The sequence below is a fragment of the Catharus ustulatus genome, chromosome 4 (assembly GCF_009819885.2).
Source record: "Catharus ustulatus isolate bCatUst1 chromosome 4, bCatUst1.pri.v2, whole genome shotgun sequence".
NCBI classification, from domain to species: Eukaryota; Metazoa; Chordata; class Aves; order Passeriformes; family Turdidae; genus Catharus; species Catharus ustulatus.
Window position 1 is genome coordinate 37,330,664 of NC_046224.1, and position 14,236 is coordinate 37,344,899.

Below are 14,236 nucleotides of genomic sequence, written 5' to 3' on the forward strand. Positions count from 1 at the left end.
TGGATGATAACAAAGATTGATAGTGCTTCATGTAACAGGCCACAGCATCACTGAAGGGCAATAACAAGTTAGAAGAAACAGTCATTTAAGGTTATACTGAGAAATTGTCAACATTTTTATGCCAGTCACACAGCAATCACAATCAGTTTCTTGTGTCAATACACAGGGAGCCTACCTTTTGAAACATACACTTTTATTGTCTCTGAATTCTGATTGTTTTTTTGCCATTCAGAATTAATTATTTGTAAGAATGAAAATGTTTCAGGGCTGTAATTATTGAGAGATGAAAATATAAAAAGAGTAGTATTTTGATATGTAAACATATCACTTACCTTCTCCGCTGATTGGGCCGTACCAAAAAAGATTGGAATAAAAGCTAACCAAATTATGCAGGTTGTGTACATAGTAAATCCAATGGGTTTTGCTTCATTGAAGGTCTCTGGAACCCCTCTTGTTTTAATTGCATAAACAGTGCATGTGACCATCAAGAGGATACTATATCCAAGGGAACAAATGAGAGAAAGATCTGAAATGTCACATTTGAGAACTCCTCTGGCATTTTCTGGCTCAAGTGTCCTCTGCTCTCCATAGTCTACAATGGTATGTGGTGGGTCAATAGCAAACCAGATGAAGACTCCAATAAGCTGCAAGGATATGAGGCTGAAAGTGATCACCAGCTGCGAAGCTGGACTAATAAATTTAGGAGCTGTGACAGATTTTTTACCTTGTTCAAATATTCTGTGAATCCTGTTTGTTTTGGTAAGCAATGCAGCATAGCTGAAACACATGCCAAGTCCTAAAAAGATCCTTCGAAATGAGCAGACCACCGTATCAGGAGCTGCAATCATTAAAAAAGTGATGGAGTAACAGAGAAAAATGCCAGTGAGGAGCACATAGCTGAGCTCCCGCCCAGAGGCCCTGACGATCGGCGTGTCGTTGTAGCGGACAAATGTCACGATCACAAAGGTGGTGGCAATTATCCCGAGGATAGCTATGAAGACAGGCACGATGGCCCAAGGAGAGTGCCACTCCAGTTTGATGATAGGGATAAGCTGGCAGTCGGTACGGTTGGCATTTGGTCGTTTATTGATGGGGCAGAGCTCACAGTTGAATTCATCCACCTGGTAATGGTAGCCCTCACAGCGCTCACAGTGCCAGCAGCAGGGCACTCCCTTCACCGTCTTCTTTCTTTCCCCGGCTTTACAGGGCAGGCTGCAGACAGAGGTTGGGTGAGTGTGTTCTCTGTTAGCCCACTGCATGTCTTCTACCTGTGGGTATAAAAAATTAATGAGACTTCTATTTTCCTTCATTTATAATATCCTAATCCTGGCCACAGGTTTGTCATAAATCACTACATGCTGACAGCACAAATACAGTTTACCATAATAAGAAACCTGTTTCTTTCCCTTGCACTGACTTTAAAAAAGTGTTAAATGATTGTGTCCAATAAATCATTCATGCCACAGGCTTGATGAGTGTCATTAGTTTCTATTTACCTCTTTACTGCTGACCAAATTGACATCTGTAAAGATATTTTTTGACTCCAGGCTAGGTTAAAAGCAAAAAGCCCCATACACAGTGCTGTATAAAGTTAATCACATGCAAATATAAGTATCAGTAGTTCTCAAACATTTAATTACAAAGTAAGTCTATTTTCAGAGTGAGCTTCAGAGCAATTTCTGGTACAGTAAAGAAATACATTAAAATCTCCACGCATCAGCACTGGCAGAATAAAGAGTACCAGAAAAGAAAGGTCTGTGATGCCACCCCTTCCACAAACGTGGATATTTTATACTTTTCCAACTTCGAAGCCTTGAAATGCTCAAAAGTGTTTTGTTTATATTCCTAGAAGATTAAAATAAGTATACAGTGCTTTCTGAATAATAATGGAAAAAGATGTCTTGACTACTGCTTTAGTTCTTCTGATATAAGTCCAGGGATCTTTTTGTTGCACAAAACAATGCAATCTCGTTCTAGAAATCCTAGCTTTCTCCACAGCAGCACATTAGCAAAATACACTTTTTTTCATCCACTTCTGTATTCTTCCTGCGTGCCCTGCAAATGAAATCTGAATAGGAAACTCTCAGATTTAAAGAATTTCCTACTTTAAATTATCACAGAGTTTGGTGCCAGCTGTCCTTAGCCCACCACTGTTAAAGCCCTGTTCTGCAGAGGTTACTGTGAGTGATGGGTCCAGAGCTGTGGCTAGAGCAGAGCTCCTTCTGAGCACCAGAACCACTCCTTGCTGCTCCAGGCCTCACCTTTCATTCCTTTGTGAGTACTTAAGGACAAAGCACTTTCCTTGTTCTTGTCTATTAAGTACTTAGCACTTTTGTTTCATTTGGACGCTTTATATATTAGCCAAACAGCAGTAACAAAACTTCAGGCGTCAGGAATGTTTTCAGTTCCTTCTGGAGGAGGACAGAACGAGGACAGCTTATAAAAAGGGGTAATTTTGGCCTTTAAAGTTTATTTTTCCAGCAATTTTTAACAGACCTGAGAGGAAATCACAATGTAGCATTGCTGGCCTTATTTGCCTTGCCCAGAGAGCCAGAGCACCAGTTACAGAACTGCACAGGGTGAATAAAGCAGCAACAAGCAGCCAGAATCCTCCTTCTTCTGTGCCCCTTCAGTGCAGGACTTTGATGTTGTTCTCCACTCCAAGGGACCACAGAGTGACAAGGAGACAAGAATCACTTATGAAACCAGCTCTGAGAGCCCTCAGAGTCACTCGAGGACTTCAGTGGGAGACAATCCTGAATCCTCAGAAGTAAAATCCACCTGCCCCAGCCATTCATTCTGGTTACTTTCTACATTGATTTAGAAATTTTCATCCTTTAAGATTCTATTTGTGCTTGACTTTTTCTATTGCTAACCAGTCAATAGTGCTTATATTCATAATTAATTTATTAGGGAAAAAATTCTTTATCCAGTGAATTTTTCAACATTCATAACTTTATATAACTTTAAATGCTGGAAATGATATCTTTTTTAGTTTGCATCAGATGTATCAGAGTGAAAAACATATATCAATCTTTACCAGTTAGCTTCAAAAGTAGGAATTTGTTATGTCATTGCCAATGTGAAGTGTAACCTGAGGCACTTTAATGTTTTGCAAACCATGAAGAGATTTTAGGCATGTTTTTAGTGAATTAAAATGCCATCAAGAAAAAAAGCATATAAAATTATAAATAACTGTAAAATTAAAGGATTTTAATTTTTTTTTTTTTTTTAGTAAGGTGGAAGCTCTTGTAGATAAAAGGGAATTTTCTGTATTATCTAAGCCATCGATTCACAACACAGTAAATATGACCTTAGGATTCCTAATGCCAGATAAGGACCACTGTAGCCTCATGGTATTAAATACTCATCTGGTATTAAATCACCTTGCTAATTTAAATATATTTAAAAATTGGACACCTAAGATTTATCCTGTCAGGCTTTCTGCCTATCCATGCCATTCTAAATTGGTGCTGGATAAGGTGTTGTCTACTCTCCTTGTCTACTCTCCTGGTGATTCTGTATTGTGTGCTATAATCCAGCCAATATATAGTACCATTACTTTCTGAGTCATCCCAAACTTACCGTACTTATCTTATGTTATCATACTTATATGATAATCCTATCATTATGGATTAATGACCATGGCCTGCTGTTGCCTCCATTATTGTAGTATGTGAGTAAATCACAAGCTTTGTATTTATTCTCCTAGCAACAATGTGAAGGTGAATTGTCTTTGCTATCATGCTGATTTCATCATAGTATGTTTTTCCTCATGTCTAGTAGATGAAATAACAAGGGGTTATGTGAGCTTTTAGGATTTCAATGATTAAGACCAGGAGATTGTAATAGAGGTGAATTTTTTCTTACTGCATCAAGTGCTCTGCTGGAGCTCTATCAAAGCTGTTTCATACAAATCTGGGTTATTCTTATGCTTTTGAGGAAGCTAATTGCTTAAATGATTTTCCTTTCCATAGTCACCAGATGATGTATTTTGCATAGTCATCACAATCTTGATACAAAATTGGCAATGACATAACAAATTCCTACTTTTGAAGCTAACTGGTAAAGATTGATATATGTTTTTCACTCTGATACATCTGATGCAAACTAAAAAAGATATCATTTCCAGCATTTAAAGTTATATAAAGTTATGAATGTTGAAAAATTCACTGGATAAAGAATTTTTTCCCTAATAAATTAATTATGAATATAAGCACTATTGACTGGTTAGCAATAGAAAAAGTCAAGCACAAATAGAATCTTAAAGAATGAAGATTTCTAAATCAATGTAGAAAGCAACCAGAATGAATGGTTGGAGAAGGTGGATTTTACAAGGTATAAATCCTATGTTTTAAAATCTAGATTTTCTGGATTTATTTTCTATGCAAAAAACCCCCACATTTATGGTGATCTATATTTATCAAAAAGTGTTTTTTCAAAAGTTAGTTCCTGCTCACTAGTTTTGTATTTCATTTTCTGTTTAAGGCAAAAGAAGAGATATAGTCCCAAGAAACATTGGCCAGTATTTGAAACTGAAAATCCCTTCAAAATACTTGCATATCTAAGAAAATTCTGTGTCATTGTAGGATGATAACTCTGGAAGTTTGTGGAAAGATGGGATTCTCCCATGAACACAGCCATCTGACAACCCTCTTTATAGCTACATTAACCAGTAATCTTCCACAGTAAGAAACAACCAGCAGAGCAAAGCTGTTAATTCTAAAGACTTGAAGTTCGCATTGGTCTGTATTTGAAATTAGAGTCTGCAGAAGAAGGCTGTATTGACCTAATTTTGACATGGTTCAGTGGACTGAACAGTGGTAATCATCAATGAAGATTAACTGTCCTTCTGGAAAGCATATTCTGTTTTCATTTCAGCCAAAAGCAGCCCACGTCACTTAGCCCAAGACCCACTCCACAATGAGCAAGTGTGCTAAGTGGGAATAATTAGCAGACTCATTTCACAAGCCGACTCTTGGTTGAAACCAAAATGCTGATGTGTATATATCCTCAGACTGCAACTTAGACAATGCTGTACTTCTGAAGAAGCAGAGGTTAGGATAGGGGAAACTATACCTCAGAGTGAGCACCGTGCTTTTATTACACTTGAACTGCTCTGTTAAGTGTTTTTGTATACGCAGACCTTAATAATTGAAAAACCATGCTAATTCTGGTCATCCGGCTCACTCCCAGCTGTCCACAACCTGCAGCAGTCTTTGCCTATCAGGTATTTTTGAGCTATTACTTGACATAATATAAAAATAATAAGTAAATGTAGTCTTATAATTCTCTTTCAGTTTTTTCACTGATTTTTTTGATTGTATGTATCAAAGATTCCAGTTTTTTGAACTTGTACAGAAGATTCACCCATTACATTTCTCTCTTTATTAGCGAGTACTATTGATCTCACTTCTGAGATTATACACTAAATGACAGCAGGAACTGTTAAGAAACTACAAAACAAAGGAGGATCATTTGGGAACACAGAACAAGGGACTATTATAATTTCCAGAACTAGTGAAAACCTGTAATAGTCAAGCTTTAAAGGGAGTTGCTGGATGCTCATCCTCTTCTGAAAACCGTAATTTTTTAATGTAGACATAAACACTTTAACACTTTGCAGTGAAACTTTCAGAAGTGCCAAGGGGAACTTGCTCAGTATAGCTAATTAATTTAAATGAGAGTTAAGTGCCTTGTCTGTTTAACTGCTTTTGAAAATCCCACTATGTTTCCATCTGCAGTTTTCACAATATAAATACTTTGGAAAACTTGTCCTAAAGTGATCCAGAAGTTCAAATATTACAAAACTCACTTCAGGGGATCTTAACTTTACGCACACATTTCTAAAGATTCTTATGGGGAAAAGAAACTGTCAAAGAGGTCAAAGTCAGACAAAAAAACTGCAAAAACACAAAAACAAAACAAAACAAAACAAAAAAAACAAAGAAAAAAACCCCAAAACAAAACAAAACAAAAAACCACCCACAACCCACAGAAAAGAAGGTGCTCTTTGATATTGAAAAGATCAAATTCTGCATGTCTTCAGGTGTTACTGATTAAAATGTCTGGGTCTGCATTCTTTATACTGTTCAGATCCTACCAAGGCTGAGCAGGTCTCAGATTGTTAAGTAACCTTGGGCAAAAATGGTTTCTAGAAGATTTATTTTGTCACCTCATTTTCATGTGACATCTTCTAGATCCAGCGCACTACAGTATATTACAAGGCAAAGTTGATTGTTAACTGCATCTGACACTATCTAGCTCAGCTGGACTGGGATAGTCTAGCTCTGTATCTGTTATTAGTAATGGTTTAAACATCATCTCAATTTTACGTGAGTAACTTCTCTGAATCTGGAAGGTGTCTGACAGGTTGATGTGCTACTGTGAAATACCTCACATTTCCCTAAGATTTCCCTCACATTTCCTATTTCCTACTATTCCAATACTTACCAGAGTGAAAACATCAGAAATACTTTGACAGCATGTTTGTAAGAGGTATATTCATTTGCTGTGAAATGCATCATGATACAAAAAGAGAATGGTGTCACTGCTATTTCAATGGACATAAAAATCATCCCTACATGAGATATCTGCCTGATGGGGCTGCAATTTGCTTTAATGTAGAGTATTAAGATTTCCAGTTCGCTTAAACATTAAAATATAGACAAAGTTGCCATTTCATATCAACACCTCTGATCTTCATGAACATTACAAACACAATTCCCTCTAATATCTAATTATAAAGTAAAAAGATGAATGATGTGAGAACTTGGCTAAAAGAATTCGTGATTGATATGATACAGTAGAAATTGCACGTTCACATTCCTGGAACCCATCTTTTTCCAATAATCAGGCAACTCATTAATTTTGCAATGCTCTCACCAACTGGAGGACACTGATCAAAAATGCTATTAATAGGTCACATAATTTCTGAGTTGTGTGCAATATATATGTACAAAACCACTTTGTTCTCCGTTCTTAATTATCATGGAGAAACTTATCACTTAATTTTCCAATCCATGAACAAAACAAAGACACCTGGACAACCTTCAGAGGGTTTTTCAGAGTACATCACTTGGGTAATTTTTAAATGTTTCTGATCGTGCTATATTATCACTTGAAAGAATTTTCATTTTCTTTCAAATCTTAGAGCCAGATATTAATTTAAAAATAAAAAATGAATGTTTAATTGTCTTATTGTAACAAATGAATTATGTAAGTTCTGGATAGAGTAATGCAAGTGGTAATTAAATAGTTGTGGGAGGAGACAGAGATCTTATTTTGTAGTCAGTTAGCCAAGACTTTCAGAGCCATCAGGAGTTTTCCATATAAAATCATAGGACTTGTAATAGGCATTCTGATTCTTAGTTATAATAATGACAAAGAACTGAAATAACACCTCCAACTATCACTAGGGTTTTTTCTTGTTTTTGTCTCAAGTTCCTGGAAGTATTTAGCTTCTGACAAAAGGTCCATCATAGGAGCATAGTGAGTGAATTAAGGGAATTACATTTGGTACTTAGATTCTTTAATTGTGTTATATACCTATTCTCACAGTAAAAGTTAAAGACTTTCATGAACCTTGTCCAATTAAATAATCTGAACCATTAAAATCGAAAATTAAACTGAAACTGGTTCAACTAAAGAAATTCATTAAAAGTGTAAATATAATGATCATTGCATTCCGTCTGCCAGACAGGCTTATCCCATTAGAGAAAAGCTGGGTGTACCTACAGACTAAACTTAGAACTATTTAAGCAGGCATGTGCAGAAGGGAAATAAGTCAATTAAATATACAATTCATATTAAAATAAAACAAAACTGAGAATTACTCCAGATTGCCATGCCAATATAAGACTATCATGACCAAATTTGCCATAATTGCTGTAAATTACTCAAAGCATTCATCCTTTGCAAATTTTTTCCTAACAATTGAGATGTCATTTTCTGGAATTTTAGGCATAGGTAGTCCAAGAGTTCTGCAAAGAACATGGAATTATATCTTTGGTTTTACCATGTACTGGTTGAAAACTAATGCAGTCTAGTATCAGTTTGAGCAGGAGTTTAAGAATCCTGATGAGTAATAAAGGATCAGTCTGAAATACTACAAGACAGGTTTTTATCTTTTTCTTTAGGATCAGAGACAGGTTTTTATCTTTTTCTTTAGGAACAGAAGCACAACTTTTAAGCATCCAGATGGAAGCTTATTTCTCCTAACATTAAATCCACCTCCCAAATTCCCTCCTAGGTAAACCACTTACCTATCTCACAGATTTCTGAAAGGAAAAACAGTTAAATATAACAAAATTTTTATTTTAATGTTTACATTTGAATATTTATATACTATTTACACAAATGTATAATTTTTAAGCAAGTATGATAGAAAATGTTCTGGACTGCAGGAAGGATGGAAGGAAGGAGATATTACTAGTGGTGCAGCTTTGGTCTCTAAGCCAAGCCTACAAGACTCTGATGCAATCTGAGTCCACAGTCTTGTGCAAATTATTTAACCTTTTTGAATCCGATCTTTTCAGTCGACTGGAGAGAAGATGCCATACAGATAGGAGTGAAGATACTTTAGTTGAAAACGTGGGGTTCAAGTGGGGATAGAACTGATGTCCGTCTCTCAGGTTTCAAATGCTTTTTCCCCCAACAATTATTTATAGTTTAGAAAGTTTGACTAAAACATCTTTTTCTTTTAAAACTGGGCAATATATTTTCAAAGACACAATATCAAAAACATCCTCATAATTCTATGCTTTCTCACATGTCAATCTTTGTCATCTCCAGATTTCAGAATTGCACTATCACCAAGCTCTGGAATTACTGAAATAAAGAGAACACATTTCTATTATTCTGAACATATTAACAAGTCATTCTCAGAGGGAAAATTAATTATAGGGAACGATACTCTAAGGTAATACATAAAAATTGAAAAGAATGCTATAAAAAATATAAAGATTCTTATGTTCATAAATAGAAATGTTTAAATATTTGCCTTGCTTTATTAATGCAAATATGTTATTTAGTGGGTTGATACTGTAATTTTACCTCAAAAGAAACCAACCCTACTAATTAAGTCATAATTCATAACTGCTGAATACTCACATAGAGAAAAACACTGTTAACCTAAAAAAGGGAATAACCATACCACACTATCACAATATACAGAGAGTGTTTATTAGTGCTACAACAGTCTTAAAATGCTAGCCTTTATATGGCTTGGGATCTATCTTATTTTTTTTTCTTTTTAGTTGGTTTTGGCTTTTTTTGCTTTTGTGTTTGTTTTTTCTGGGGTGGAGCAGTGCTCTTTGGTTTTTTGTTGTGTTTTTGGTTTTTGTTTGTTTGGGGTTTTTTTTTACTTTTACTTTTTTCCTTCCATGATTTGGTTTCTTCTGATTCTTTCAGAATTGCTGGCCCTAGCAGATACTAGGTACAAAGGTCGGAAGGGCTGCAAAGTAACATCTTCTTAAATTTGCCAAACAAGAAACATTAATGTGGATGGAATACTTAGGAAACATCATTTTATTCTCAAATGCCTTGGGGAGGAGAGAGCACAAAGTGCAATGATTAGCACGTCATCAAGTAAACTGCTACTGTTACTGCACTGTAACCACCAAATGGAATTTTACAGAAGTCTAGTTGGCACTCCTACTCAATATAGGCATTTCTTTTTTTCTTTAGTGAAAGTATGAACCACAATTAATCTTCAAGCACTTCTGAAGACAGCTCCTTTATTTACAGGAGATAAAATATTATCCCAAATCAAAGAATTCAAACAAACCAAAATACACCACCAATATCCTATTCCACAGGACATTGGCAGACTTCAGATTTCTTAAAAGCTCTTTCAGTCATCTACTTTCTATATTTTAAAAACATATAATTGGTACCAATGTATCAGACTGAAAATCAGGTTTCCAAAGTTACTTTTTATGCATATCATAAAGATGTTTCACACAGACAATCTCTGTCACATATTCTTACCTAGAGGTCCTTGCTGCCCTTATTCAAAAGAGAATTTTATGAGCATCTATAAATAAATCTCATGATGTACCCACAGGAATTGAAGTCATTATGTGTTACCAAAAGCAGACTGTGCCATAATTTTGTGTATAATTGAACAGGTGTTTAAGACTGGATGTGGCACTAAGTGCCATGGTCTAGTTGACAAGATGGCATTATATTACCATGGTGTTGGACTTCATGATCTCAAAGGTCTTTTCCAACTTAAACTTGTAAGATTTAGATTTTGAAATAAATGGCCTTTTGAGAGGAATTCTTCCACCATCACACTTTTTGTCAACTCACTGGTTTTGATCAGCTCTAATACTAAGACCATGTGAACCATTTTAGTTTTAGTTGAGGTAATTTTTTTTCTTCTTGCAGTTGATCATGCAGAAATAGCCAGCAAGCATACCTTAAAAATTTAGTGCTTTGAGAAAAGGAGCATAGTTCTAGCAAGTTTTTTAACATCACTTTCTTTGTGCCTGGAGACTCTCTTCAGCTCTGCCCAAGACCCATCACTAGTTTAATAGTTTAGCTGCATTTCTTGATGAAAGTTTTAATACCTATAACAAACATGCTCCCTCCCAAATCCTGTAGCTCTACTAACTTTTACCTACAGTTACCTAAGTTAGAGCTGGTTTGTCCCAAGCCCAGTGCTCCATAGCTGCTGTATTTCCCTCCCATTTGTGTCAGGTGCCTTTGTCCCCAATGTCCCCAGATATTTCCCTCTTCACAGCTCAGCACAGACAAAAGGAACACAGAGCAAAACTGCCATTAGAATTTAAAGGAATTTAATATAGATTATTTTCTTCAATTTTAAGACTATATCATTTCATAAATGCCATTGCTTCATGAAAGATACTCACCATGGCATGCTTTAAATTATCATAGTGGTTAAGGGTGAATTTATCAAAACAAGAGCTGTTGTCCCCAAACTCCTTCGTGATGGGCTGTGAAACAAATGTACTGTGCTAGACTTTCAGCTGATTTAGTTCAGCCCAGTAAGTTTAGTAATGTTATCCTATCAAGTTACATTTCTTAAGGGGATGACCTACCAGTTTGTTATTTTCAATATTTAATTATTTTAAAACTAGGAATTAGCCAATCACAAAAAGCCTCAGTTCAATATGAAGATGCTGATAAATCTTAGTTTTAATCCTCCCCCACAATTTTTAAATAGTTGAACCTACTTCCTATTTCTTGATCAGAACAAAAGGCACTGTGAACATGAAACTGAAAAATGAATGCTTCTATATTCTATCCTGCACAACCCTTCCTACAAACACACAATACCAACACACAGGTAATATATTCTTTTTAGTCCCACACTGCTCACAGACCAAGATGTCAATTGCACTAAGGACTATACAAATCTACAAGAGAAAATTATGGCCTCAATCCCAAAGAATTCACAGTCAAACTATAAGATAATGGAAAGAGAGTATTGGCAGAATACAGAACAGACCATCCTAAAACTAATAAGACAATACAGATCAGTAAGATAGTCAGCAGCCATCTCATACTGTCAAACAGGGGCTTTTTGAGGAAATTTTGCCAAAAAAGATTTTCAACAAGGTAACTGAAAGAAGAAATCAGGGCAATTTTGTATCTACTTACTGAGCTTTCCATCCAAGCATAAGCAACACTAAGAGAGAGCACAAAGCCATTGGCTTCATCAGTGACCTCTCAAAGAGTAACATAAAACAGAGTTGAAATATCCTGTGCAGCTTAGCTTCTAATAAATGTTTCAGCAAAGTGAAGTAATTGACATTTTGGGGAAAGTTGCCCTCACCTCAGAAACCTTCATTGGTTCTGACAGAGGAACAGACAATCTCAGCTGAAATACAGGGATCAAATTTATTTACTTGTCTCAAAAAATAGAGGCACTATAACTAAACTGTTCCTGATACATTTGCCCAACCTGCTTTTAGGACAGAGAAGCTGTAGTGCATTCTACGCTGAAACACAACAAAATCCTAAACACCTGGACACTACTTTAAGATAATTTCCCACGTTAATGGTACATATCTTATTTTCTTCATGAAGAGTCAGATCTTTTCATGCTAAAGACTTTGAATTTTCAGCACTACATAAACAAAAGAAATCACACTAGCCCTTTAAACACAGTTCCAGACAGGAAGCAAAACCATATACACAAAAAGCATGAAAGTTGGAACTAACTCAGAACAGACAAAAGACAGACTATTTTATATTGAGATTTCCAGCAGCAGGGGAAGAGCTTTCCCTGCCAAGCCTGTGTTGTTGCTTAGAATGAAGAGTCAATAATTAAATTCAAAATTCTGCAGAGAGACCTAGCGATGTGGCAGGAACAAAAAGAAGCACAAGGAAGCTTATGCTAGAGAAAATGCTACACATCATGTTTGGTCAGGGTGGGGGCGGGGAACCAAACCAAAGGTAAAAATACTTCTTACTAAAGAAATAAAGGTGAAGACGTTCAAAATGAGAGAAAGTGAGGGGGTTTCGTATAGACTGAAAATATTGGGGTTTATTTTGTAATATTTACAGAACTGAGTAGACAGAAAGCTCTTGAGACTTTATGGGGAAGCATGGAGAATTTGCAAACAGGAAACATAATGCTTACATTCTGAAAAGAGAGGGAATGAAGAAGCCAGGGAATTATCAATCATTCATTTTGACTTGGATTCCAAGAAAAATCCTGAAAGAAACAAACACATTCCAAAAACACAGAGAAAACAAAAAAGTAACAGCCAAAAGGGATCTGTCATCAATGAGCTGTCACATTTCCTACAGTGAGAAGGTAACAGTCAATGTGGATGAGAGACAAGCAGCCAGGTGACATTTATCTTAACATTAGAAAGACTTTTGACAACATCTCAAATTACACTCAGTCATAAGCAACCTAGTGAAACAGATTTAGCCCCTAAGGGCTAGATGCAAATTATATCAGAAAGCTGAGGAAAGATAAAATTTGTAGTTGATTTACTGTCAGAAGGGAAGGGATGGCACTGGGTGTGGTCTAGAAAGGTCTACTGTTAGTCTGCTATTATTCAATATTTGTGATAACCACTCATTTTATGTGGATCACAAAACAGAGTATATGGTGGTCTGATTTGGGCAGTAACACTGGAAAAGGCTGAAGCTGTGCTAAAGGTTAGAATACTTATTTCAAACGATACTGCAGAGTCTGAAAAAAGGAAGCATAGAGTTTAACAGGGACAACTAGCAGCACATTATGGGTCATGAAGGACAGAAGTAGCAGCTCTTCAGAAGAAAAAGAGATCTCAGGGCTTTAGTAGCCTGGGATATATTGAACCAATGTCGTCCAAATACGTTGCAAGAGGGGTAAATGCCAGATAAATGCATATAGATACAACAGTTTTCCCCCTCTGCTCTCCACTCCTGACTACATGAAATTATGTTTCTCCTGTACTCTGCACTGGTGAGACAGCAAGTCAGAACACTTTCTGAAGGTTAGGTCATTTTTTTTCCCTTTGAAGGAGAATCAAATGGAGAGTCCAGAGGAAACCTGCAAAGATCAGAAGCACATCCAGAAAATATAATCTGTGTGACTAAATTGAACAAATTCCTGTTGTATAGCCTGAAGTAATAACATAGCCTGGGAGGTAAAACAACAGTCTTCAAATACATGAAAAGGATGAGGATGTGCACAATGTACACTGAATAAACCTACAGGCTTAAATTATAGCAATAAGAAGTAAAAAATTAGGTATTCATAAAACACTTCAGAAAAATAAGAGTAGCTAAAAAATTAAAGACAATGCCTCCTGAAGCTGCAAAATCTTCACCCTTAAAATAACGTAAGTGTAGAAGAAGTCTCTTGAGATCCCTTTAGCTCTCTTCTGTAATGCAAAGGTGGATTTCAGGTACTAAATATTTTGAGAACAAATGAAAATATCATAACTAGGCTAAATAAATAGGAAAATAGAAAAATTTCAATGTATTCTCTTGGCAGCTAAATTCTTTAGGCTATCTTTTGCAATTGTACAGAATAACTACTTAGGAAAAAAATATTTATAAGAATAAAGTAAGCAAGAAATGGTAATGATTCTACTTTTCCTATGTCTTACATAATTAATGATGCATTTTAAATATTGTATGGTAAATTACTTTTGTGTACAGGGAAAATGCTTCTCTAAGTGTTAGGGAAAGAAGGTCTAAGTAAAAAAATCACCAACACTGCAATAATAAACTGTTTTCCACATAAGGGAACCTAAATCAGTTT

General features: G+C 35.8%; 1 protein-coding gene across 3 annotated transcripts in view; it reads right to left on the bottom strand.

The window, feature by feature from the left end:
- Nucleotides 1–14,236, bottom strand: part of GRM8 (glutamate metabotropic receptor 8) — a 315,998-nt gene that overhangs the window by 42,150 nt on the left and 259,612 nt on the right. For all 3 annotated transcript variants that reach the window (XM_033057743.1, XM_033057746.1, XM_033057744.1), the window contains one exon: nucleotides 333–1,268. In XM_033057743.1, coding sequence (XP_032913634.1) covers nucleotides 333–1,268 — 936 coding nt within the window. The remainder of the gene's footprint in view (nucleotides 1–332; nucleotides 1,269–14,236) is intronic.